General features: G+C 34.6%; 1 protein-coding gene across 1 annotated transcript; it reads right to left on the reverse strand.

Annotated features, from left to right (window-relative positions):
- Nucleotides 1-2,134: 2,134 nt before the first annotated feature.
- On the reverse strand, nucleotides 2,135-8,300 carry LOC125203274 (F-actin-capping protein subunit alpha-like). Its single transcript, XM_048101585.1, has 10 exons — nucleotides 7,961-8,300; nucleotides 7,754-7,869; nucleotides 6,924-7,013; nucleotides 5,875-5,939; nucleotides 5,519-5,680; nucleotides 4,023-4,101; nucleotides 3,820-3,897; nucleotides 3,116-3,190; nucleotides 3,012-3,047; nucleotides 2,135-2,614 (listed from the first exon to the last, which is right to left on the reverse strand). Exons 1-10 carry the CDS (start codon nucleotides 8,064-8,066, stop codon nucleotides 2,501-2,503), a joined length of 921 nt encoding a protein of 306 aa, XP_047957542.1. The 5' UTR covers nucleotides 8,067-8,300; the 3' UTR covers nucleotides 2,135-2,500.
- Nucleotides 8,301-11,177: the final 2,877 nt, after the last annotated feature.

An 11,177-nucleotide genomic window follows, 5' to 3' on the forward strand; every position in this document is an offset into this window, starting at 1 on the left:
AATATGACATTTTATGGGAAGAACGAAAATGAAAAAATTTGAGAAGCTTTATGAGATGGAGGAAATAAATTATAATGATAGTTTGGTACAGCAAGTGTAGGGTCTCCGTAATTTGGTGGTATGTCCTAGGTTCAAATAAGTACAACTGTATACAAAATACATTTATATTTGAATAACATATTAAAAAAATTGACAAAACATTTTGAAGCAGTCAACGGTTCTCGATCCATCTGGCCGATTTATCCAGTTCAGAATAGTCTAATTATCTACTGCAAATAACAATTCACATATAAACCAAGCACCGATTTGCAATCGAACCGATCGATCTATTCCGATTTTTAAAACACTAGGTCATACCATTGTTTTCTAATGGAATCATTAAGCAAATTCATGGCCCAATTGTTACATGGTTCAATAGTTCAATGAATCTAGTCATTGATTGAATTAAAAAACAGTACCAAATATTCCATCCATCACCTAAAGTTAAAATTTTGGGAAATACGTGAGTTTCAATGTAAAATTGATAAAGTATAAATAATAAAAGTAATTGAAATAGTGTTAGCGATAGTGGATAGTGGAACCCAATTATTTGTAACGTAGGTATTATGGTGAAAATATTTTCAAAAATTGAAGTTGACTAATTTTGTGGAACAAACTAAAATGATAAATTAAGACTATATTTTTTAGGACAGATAAGAGTATATGCAATCATCGTCATTACACACCACACTCTCTAGCTTTTCCCTATTCTTTGCGCCACCGCCTTCTTTTGTCTTCCCTCTCTGGTATGAACTGTGATTGCCCATCAATAGATTTGAGAACCTAATTTGTAAGAACATATGATCTCAAGGTTGTATTAGATTGTACCATTGGTTATTAATTTGATAGAGATCTTGTGATTACTATGATTTTCATTCTACACATACAAATCATGATTAGTTCGTGTCAAAACTTATGCATATATGATTAATCATTCTACTAATAATGAAGTAACTAGGTATTGAATTAATAGTTAATGAAATATTGATTCTAGAACTCTTTACTTTAGTGTTTCATCTCCATTATTCTTTATAATTTTGTTACTTCGTTAAGTAAAACATTTTTCTTGCCACTTATATAGTACTTTCTTCGTCTCATCATAAGCGAGCCACTTTTCTTTCAGGAGTGTCATCCCATAAGCGAGTCATTTCTCTTTTTAGCAAAAATAATACATTTCCTTCTCTCACATACTTTATTCTCTTCACTACTTTACTTTTCTCTCTCTCATACTTTACTCTCCACCTAACTATTTAAATAGTATCTATTAAATCTCATGTCCAAGAAGATAAGATCATACTTTACTCTCCACCTAACTATTTAAATAGTATCTATTAAATCTCATGTCCAAGAAGGTAAGACCAAGGGAGTACCTATTCTATCTGGTTTGTTCACATGCGGTAATTTTTAAAAACTACCACATTTGTCCCACAAGAATATGCATTTATGGTCGGGCACGAATTTTTGGTAAACTAAAAGAGAATGGGTTCAACCTCATTAGAGAAAGAAGAGTTTCTAAATTTAAAAAATGCATATTCTTGTGATATAAACTAAAAAGAAAATAGTGCTGGGATGGAGGAAGTATTAACATATCCGATATTTATACTAGCAGAATCACATTTGACGCAAATTTTTACCATCTGGCCTGGACGAAAATGTCTTGGAAACCTTGGAGCTAATTTAGACATTTCTTTTTTCCTCTTTCACAAAAGACACTCCTCTCTTCTTTCCCCTGAAAATCTCGTTGCACTTAGAATGATACTAGGAATTTCTAGAGATACAATTTAGTCTAGATTGTATTAGTAGTGTTGGCCATTCTGAATCCCCTGAAAAAGTTAGCTAAGCTAATCTGTTTTGTTTTGACCCTAAAAATCAGATGTCCATTGGATTATATGGAGTCAATTAAGAAGCTTAGGAGAAGTGAGCCATCAACCAGAAAAATCAAATGTCTAAATTAGCACCGGAGGTCTCCAAAGCATTTTCGTCCTAAAAATAGGTCAAGAAGTGAAAAACCAAGACATAATTGATTCTACCAATAGCATAAAGACTACAAATGTCAATATTTAAAAATGAAAAAAATACTGCAGATGGGCGGAACTCAATAGAACAAATACCTTTTTTCGTAGTTCACTCAATCCAAAAATATGGTTGCATTTGATTTCAATAGTTTGAAACCCATATCAACCTTTCAACTGAAACTCGATTACGATCAACAGGAAACAAGTGAGTTGGTTCAACATATGAATACTTTACATCCCTAAGGTATACACAAATCATATTTTTCAGAGAATTTCTTCCAATTGGCATATAAACCAAGGCCATCCTAAGGTGCCCAAAAAATTGAGATAGAGGAAGAGTGGGGAAGCACAGGATACAATACAGAAACAGGAAACAAAATCACCAATATGAAGGCTGAATTTAGAAATACTACAGTATACAACACTCAACCTTGACGATGAACCATTTACTTCTTTTTTTCCAGTCCCAAGCTCTTTTGGATATCTTTTCTGAGACTGAACTGTGAGGTGTTATGCCATGGGAATAAGGTCCGAGTAACAGGGAGCTTCCTCCGAAGGTCCTACGATGCACAAAAGCAACAGAAGAGTATCTCAACTTTCTTAGGCCCCACAGATCTTTCCCAGAAATAATAATGAATTGGGCTGGGATTCAAATAGTTTGACGCTAAAAATCCACACATCTATTTGACTGTCCATTTGCAGAAAAAAACGGTGTAGCTGGGACAGCTAGTAAGTAGTAACCAGAGGCAGAGCACAACAACAATGAAAAGCAGGCTAAACATTGCAATGATGGGAGCGGGCATGAGTTGGTCACAAACTGTAAGTTGACTTCAGGAAGCATGCTTACATACAGAAAAATTGGTTCATGGAACTACAAATTATAAACCATCATTTACATTTGTCAATAATAAGGGATTTCTCAGAGATCAACTATGAGGAAGATATCCAAGAGAGTACCTTGAAGGTGGCGTCAGGCAATTTTGAATAGGATGTCTGCCAGCCAATACAATGGATTTAGTAAAAAGAAATTTTAGATACTAGACACAATAAAGAGTGAGAACCTGAAGGGAATTTAGATACTCCGTCTCGTGGTGGCGTATAATGGTGGTCACAGAATGTGCAGAGTCTTCGGGTGACTGTAGAAATCAACACATATCATCAACATTCTGTTATATTCTGCAAACTTTACCAAATGATATCTCCTTAACATCATGGATATTCCTCCTAATCTGCAACTAACAAATTTAGTATAGACATTCTCAAAACCCTCTCCTGCAATGGAGTTATAAAGAGACTGAAAATAGACAGCCACAACAATACCCTCAGTAAATTTTGTATCTCTTTCATGAAAATCTCATTAATGTTCTGTAAAAAATTCCAAGTAATATCAATAAATATCGATATCCTTGAACTGAATCAGCAAAAAGCTTAATGTGCCCTCATGGTTAGGTGGACAGAATGAAACAACACAAAAAAAGAAAGAAACAATTTCAAATCCAAATTCTTGATTAATGAGGTGCACTAATTCTGAAACTAGAAGACGTGTCTAGCTACAGTAAATATGTGTTATTAATTAATTAAATGTTAGATAGACCAGACTTGCCTATAAACCATTGTCACAGCTAACATAACCAACATCCCAAAGATGGGACCAAAATGTTTAAGCCACTGTGTCCAATCTAATCCGCCAGTAACATGACATTAATAGGTAAATTAACCACCCATGAACAGAGAATATCACTGAACATTACATTTCAAGTATTACCATAAATACAGTGGAATCTTTGCACTCATGCTTTGCATCTAACTGGACATTTCCCTCCTCGAAGTAGTGGGCGCCAACCTACACAAAATACAAAATTCATGTTTCTCTACATTTCTTTATTTTCACCATTGATGAAAAGAGTACTACAGCAATTGGAGATAGTATCCTACAAAATCTCATTACAAAGAGAAATGGAAGACTACCTGAAGTGTACCTCTAACTTCCACCAATTGTGCCTCATCCTTGAATTCCACATTCCATATTGACCGCCAACTTCCATTGCTAGACATATCAATGGAAGTGTAAGCAGAAAGACAGACAAGAATAAGATCTTATAACGATTGTGTCTCAAGTAGGCTGACTTTTTCCAGGGACGAATCTTCTGTCACATACAGCATAGTCTACACTATGAATATTATATCGAACAAGGAAACAGGCAGACATAACAAATATCGACTCAGTTAATAAGTTTATCTCTTCCCATTGTGCATGTACAACTGGTAATCCTTTTTTACTTGAACATCTTTTTACTTCTGAATTACAAGTCTGTTAAAATTTTGTGCAGTTATTTTGTGAATTAATTCCAGTGGATAAATCAAGCTTTTCGTCATCCTTCAAAATTTGTCACAGTTGTCCAGATAAGATTAGAGCTTAATATATATCACCACAACATGATTCAGAAGATATATCTCCAAATATCTTCCTTTGACTCAGATATATATAGCATATGGAATTACGCAGACTATCTCTGCTAATCAAATGACTTAAGAAATCAATCATTTTTCAATTGATCTCCATTATAAAGCATGGAATGTTCAGTAAGTCTCTGTGCATGATCGAAGTACGTCTGGTATTGAAAGCTTACTGAGGCAGAAACAACATAGCTCACAAAGATTTGATTTTTGAGTTGCCTGCTATAAATATATCCCTAAGCTCTCTATACCTACTTCACTAATTATGAATTATGTTTGTCTCAGCAAAAAAAGAAAGCAGCAAAATTACATCCTCAATTGAAAGTTCTCAATGTGTCCAACATCAAGAAAGTTCCACTAAATCAAAAAACAAAATGCTCCCTCCGTCCCTCAATAACTGGCACCAATTTCCTTTTTCGTCCGTCCCCAGTTAATTGGCACCGTTACTTTTTACTACTTTTGGTAATGGACCCCACATTCCACTAACTCATTCCACTCACATTTTATTATAAAATTGATACATAAAAATAGGGCCCACATTCCATTAACTTTTTCCACCCACTTTCCACTACATTTCTTAAAACCCGTGACAAGTCAACCGGTGCCAATTAATGGGGAACGGAGGGAGTAAGTTCAGATAGTGGTTTCTTTTGCAGTGAGACAGCAAAGAGAAGAGTCAAACAGCCTGAAGTAGATTTTACAGAGTTGCATCAAATGTTATTGGGCAGTTAGAATTTGAAAATTTGGCATGAAAGCGCATAGCAAAGCAGCCCGCAACACGCCAGCAATGCTTAGTAGATTCCTGAACCCCATCTAGAAACTTGTGGCGTGTCTATCAGTTTGCTACTTTGTAACTTTCAATACAAAGTGAATGAAGAACTACTTTCAATTATAGTTAAAATAAAAAATACAACAAATTACAAGAAGCTGCAAGAACACGATGATTAACAAAGGTAGATAGGAATGTATCATATGTGAGTACATTGAGTAGTGATAACTGAACTTACCAGAAATTCTGGGGGCTGAGTCTAGCAGCAGAAATTACCACAACAAGCTCAAAATCCATGCCTGGTTCTTCCACATCTTTCCCATTAACGCAATGAACTGAACAGATTCCTTTTGGGTACACTTCACTAACATACTTAGTAACTTCTATATCCAATGCATAGCTGCATAAAGAACATCAGTAAAACAAGGCTCTTATAAATGATGCCATAAAGATCATTCTGAATCCTACTTCTAGCTATTTAAGTAGGTTCAGATTTAGGTTTCACCAGCTGATAGTTCACGGAGCAACACAACAGCCTTTTCATTTCTGAACCAGAAGACTAAATATATCAAGAGGAAAAACACCAAAGCTTACCGGTATTCCTCAATATATGGTGTCGGAAGCTCTTCATCATTTGCAGGTCGAGCACGCCTACAGACCTGAATTAACACAGAATACTATAGCATGAAAACAGAAAAAGTAATGTGTGACTCATTTACACCAAACAAACTAGTAGTATGAATAAACAAAAGGGTCGCTGCATACTTTATGCTTTGCTGAGTTAAGTTCAGTTATAGAAACACTATACCTTCCAGCTCCAGTCCCCAAAACAAAGGCTCAATATAGGAAGAAGAATCACAGTGACTATTAGTCATGCAAATTAGAATATACTAGTATGGGGTAAAGATGGCTGACAATGCATTCTTAGCATCAATCCATAAAATCTATGTTACCTAGATGCATTATCAAGTATTGTCTTCAATGACTGTAATGCAATCAAAATAGGAATCTGTTCTCTGCCAAATTGTACATGTGGTAGATATCAATGAAATACATTCATTATGAGCTTCAATTGATTAGCGGGTGTTAGCAATTTAGCATTTAGAGTTCCTTTTGATCAACTTTACAACAACAAAACAAATCATCCATTTGAGGGTAAACAGATCATCCACTTGAGAAAACTTAAGGAATTGAGCATAAGAACTTCCATTAAACAGTTTAAGTTCCACTTTGCTGCTGTAAGGCAATCTAGCAATTGCATTGAACAGTTTTTGGTTCCACTGCTTGCGGGGTTAATATTTGTTTATCTAGAAATAGACCCGCTAAACTAAATTTAAAGTTGAATGCACCAAGTTCTTAGATCATCTTATGAACACATTCAACATGATAGGAGTGTTTAGCAATTTTAACTTTCATTACAGTTACTCTCCAGTTTGATATGTTAAATAGAACTGCAACATTTAAAAAGTAGTAAAATCAAAACATTAATCATCAAATAAAGTCCATAATCAAGTTACAGAAAGACCTAACCATGTTGACAAAAAGATGTGATAACTTGACAGATTTAAAGATGAGTTAGAAGGACACTGTGCTGTAAGTCCTGCAATATATGGCCTCAGAACTCCTAGAAACACTGAAAATACCTGGTTCACATGGTCAACAATCGCAACTTGAGCAGTCCTAGGATCAAGATACTCATTCTCGCCAATCTCGCTAAAAGGTGTAACCATAACCTGATAACATAAAGATAGTACAAACATGTGAATATGAAAACCTCTACCTGAATCAATAACCTTGAGAGCCTACTAAGAAAAGGACAAATGAGTATCCACTAATTGTTCAATCCTTGTTTCAAGTGTAGTTAGAATGAACTCCTATTAATTACTATTACTATATAGATGAAGTTACAGGATGAGTTTCGTCATAGAGCTGTATAAAAGCTAGAATAGCTTGTCTGTGCAAACCACCCCTGTTTCCAAACATTGAACACCGCAAACCACACAGGCTAGAGTAATATTAAGAATACAAATTTAGCATTGTGTACTACCAAATCACAAATGTAAAAGTTTATTAAAATCACAAGTCCATCTAGTTCTGTGCAATACAGCTGAAAGCCACAAATCTTGCAGCAATAAGATGGAAAATAACCATTGTTCATTCTTAAAAGTGTCAGCATCTTCCATGTTATCTGGTGGGAGATCTAGCTAATACAGTATGTCTTAAATTTTCCAGAACTCATTATGGGTTAACTGAAGTCAATTTTCAGCCAATTTATAGAGTCTCCGATTAACTCAATTAATGTGTGGCCATATGAAGCGCATATACCAAGTTTGAACAATTTCTGGGCACATATATGCCAAGTGAGCATAATGAGAGAAGTAAAAGAACTAGGCCATTTTCCCTCTTGAGAAAAATCGTGTAATCTTACACGGAGAAGATAATTAGGGCAAATTCATTGCACAATGGGCGTTACCTCACCGCTTCTATCAGGAAAATCCAGGCAAATCATGTGGGATTTGTTGTAAAGAGGATATGCCTCTGCCGCCGCCGTGGTATACAGCGCTTCATCCTGCAAAACCGCCTTCATATCTGCGCAGCATTATAAGTAGTAATTAAATATGGAATTCGTCGAATCATTCGTATATAATATATACATGCATGAGAATTAATGAGAGATTACCTTTGGCGATGTATTGGATTTCGCCGGCGGGAGCGTTGAGGAGAAACCATTTGGCGATCTCGATTTTTTGCTCATCAGAGGGCTGCGTCTCTTCCTCGTCTGACATTTCTGAGATCCAAAAAGGGTTTTGGAATTTTGTACTGACTCAAATTTCTCCCTGTAAATCAATATGACACACACCAACATATATATACTATTGCTAAATTACAGGGCAATGGACTAATCTATGCATAAATTAGGTGTTAAGGTTTCATGCTCTCAACTCTCTGTTCAGTTTTTTAATAATCAATCTTCTACACCTTTGATAAATGATGGACTAAGATTTCATTGCTCCTTGGAATTCTCTCTGGATCTCAGCATTAACTTTATCTATTTCGTTAAAAAAAATACTCACTACAGAATTAGAATTATAATTATTATTATCATTATCATTATCATTATCATTATCATTATCATTATCATCGTTTTATTTATTACGTACTTTATGATGAATTCAACAAATTCGTGTAATTAAATCATAATAGAAATTATTTCGTCAAATTTGTGTTAAAAACGTCTAAACATAGCATATAGTTCCACCTATATTCAAACAAATTAAAAATTGTGAATTGGCTACCAGCAGATTCTGCGCCATACAATAATAGGAATTAAATGAAGTAAGGTTTTCCAATAGCATGGAATGTTAATTGGGTTAAACTAGTCTCCGGTCAACGTTTTAACTGACTACATTCATATTTTATTAAAAAGTATAAAATTAATATTTCATCCATTCCAAGACCATCTCCAATCATATTTCAAAAATGAGTTATGATGTAAAAATTTTCTTCAACTATATACCAAACTCAAACTCATTTTTGGTGTTTTTGGTGAAACAACACCAAATATAGTGATACTGCAAAAATTTTGAGACAAAAACTCAAAAATAGTATAAATTTTGAATTTGGTGTAAATGGTTGAAGTAAAACTACTTTTTGGTGTGACGTATACTAAAAAATGAGTTTCAGTTTGGTGTAAATGGTTAGAGATGGTCTAAGGTAGTTGAGTAATTTTTTTTTACTTTTCTTGAACTTCTTCTCTCTTCACTTTAACTATTTGATACTCCCTCCGTCCATAAAAAGATTGAGTAATTTGTGTATGACACGAGTTTTAATGTAGAATTAGTAAAGTAAGAGAGAAGGGAAAAAAGTAAGAGAGAAGGGAAAAAAGTAAGAGAGAAGAAGAAAAGATAAGTGAGAAGTAGTGTTAGTGAAATGATGTGTAGTGTTATTATTTATTGAAAACTTTCCATAAACAAATGTGCTCTATTTTTTGTGGACGACCAAAAATGGTAATTTTGCTCTATTTTATGTGGACGGAGGGAGTATTATTTTCCTAAAATCTGTACAAAAAAGAAATTATTCAACTACCTTGAAAATTGGAATGAAGAGAGTAAATAAAAATGAGTCTAACATTCCATTATCTTTTCCGAATTCAAATAGGACTCCTAATGGCTGACGGATGGAGTAATTTTTTTAACTACTTCCTCTGTCCGCCAGTAGGAGTCCCGAATTAACATTTTAGCCTGTTCTTCGTTAAGAGTCTCGGTTCACTTTTACTACTATAAATGATAGGGAGATGATATAACCTTGTTCTATCGAATTAGAGTACGAACCTTTGAAGAACGAGATAAAGGAAAAGATAAACCCTAGTTGAGGTGCTAGGGGGCGATTTCTGCCAGATACGGGAATGAGAACTAGTAATTAACTTTATTTCTCAATGATGAAAATACTATCGAATTCTATTATTGATAGAATTCTATACCCTAAAACTTATCTTGCTACTTATCACATAAATAAAAATAACTAAAAGATATGCTAAATAGGAAAAGACATGCCATGTTGATTATTGAGGAGATATGGCTGATGATATTTGGTGATGAATAAGGCAACGTGAGATCTTTATCAACTCTCCGCCGGTTGATATCCACCTTGTCCTCAAGGTGGGAAAAAAAGTAAGCACTGCAAATGTGACACCAGATCTTGGCTTCAACGGCAACGCCCGTAGTTCCAGTTCTGTCTTCTCCTTCATTGTTGACGCCAATGGAAAGAGCAACATTTAAGTCTTCCAACGTGCCGCAGCGGATCAGTTTGGACACATCAAAAGGTCCCAGATCAAATATGTGAACCCCAATTCCATCACCAAATTGACGAGTTGAATGGCACCACATAGCCTCTTTGAGCACAAAACTGTAGTCCAAAATACAAGAACCTGCAAAAATCAATTCATCCTTCGAGAATCCTAGATGGGTCTGTTGGGGTTTGTATACTAAAAGATGCTTCGAGCGTACATGCCTTTGTACAGTCAGCTTGTGCATGTATACGAGAAACGCCACATCCACTTGTTTACCTATTTATGAGAATAAATAATATAATATAAATGGTTTATTATTGAAATATAACAAACAAGTCTAAGGCTTCTTACTAAGAAGGTCAAGTAGGGAAATTCGATGAACCTCCTCATGAGTTTTCCAGTAGGGGACTTGGCCAGATCTAGTAAGAAGAAAAACGTATTCACAACCTAGATAGGCTTTGGCTACCTATTGGTACGGTTGCGGTGTTTGTGATAATTCTCTCTTACCTAAGAAGAGATTAGTAACATCGGTGTGGTAAAGCACTGAAAGGATCTAATCCGAAATGTATTCTTTATTGCTATCTACTGAAAGAATATATTTCAAGAAAGTTTAGTATTTTCTAGTCTATGATATTAATATCAATATTGTTTATTCAATCAAACGCCACTTTGACTTATCAATATGTGAGAGTTTGTACGTAACTCAAGTTCATGATATCTTGGGTAGTAGTAATTGAATAACATGAAGGTATTGGAATATTATTTCATAGAATTCGCGTGCCCAGTGTGGTATGATTAAATCCCTAAGGGGTGATCCCCAAGAGGTGTTTGAAAGAGGAATTTATTATTCAGAAAACTGCGCAGTTGGAATTTATTCCACGAATAATAAATAAAGTTTCAAACTAGAAAAACTCTTTGGAGAATTAATTTAATTCTAGTCACATAGCAGACAAAAGAATTAAATTGATGGATCAAGATAATCTTAAACGCGGGAAATATTATAAAATAAAATGGACCCAAGTTATTTGTAATTTGGTGATTTAAGTGGGAGTGCAATATTATTCTTTAGTGGAATAAAATAATATTCCATTGATAATATATTAAATCA

The sequence above is a fragment of the Salvia hispanica genome, chromosome 2 (genome assembly GCF_023119035.1).
Source record: "Salvia hispanica cultivar TCC Black 2014 chromosome 2, UniMelb_Shisp_WGS_1.0, whole genome shotgun sequence".
NCBI classification, from domain to species: domain Eukaryota; kingdom Viridiplantae; phylum Streptophyta; class Magnoliopsida; order Lamiales; family Lamiaceae; genus Salvia; species Salvia hispanica.

Coding starts and splice junctions, on each gene's coding strand:
- LOC125203274 (XM_048101585.1), bottom strand. CDS start 8,066: ATGTCAGACGAGGAAGAGACGCAGCCCTCTGATGAGCAAAAAATCGAG. Junction 7,870..7,960: donor AATCCAATACATCGCCAAAG/GTAATCTCTCAT, acceptor AATGCTGCGCAG/ATATGAAGGCGGTTTTGCAG. Junction 3,898..4,022: donor AAGTTAGAGGTACACTTCAG/GTAGTCTTCCAT, acceptor TATTTTGTGTAG/GTTGGCGCCCACTACTTCGA.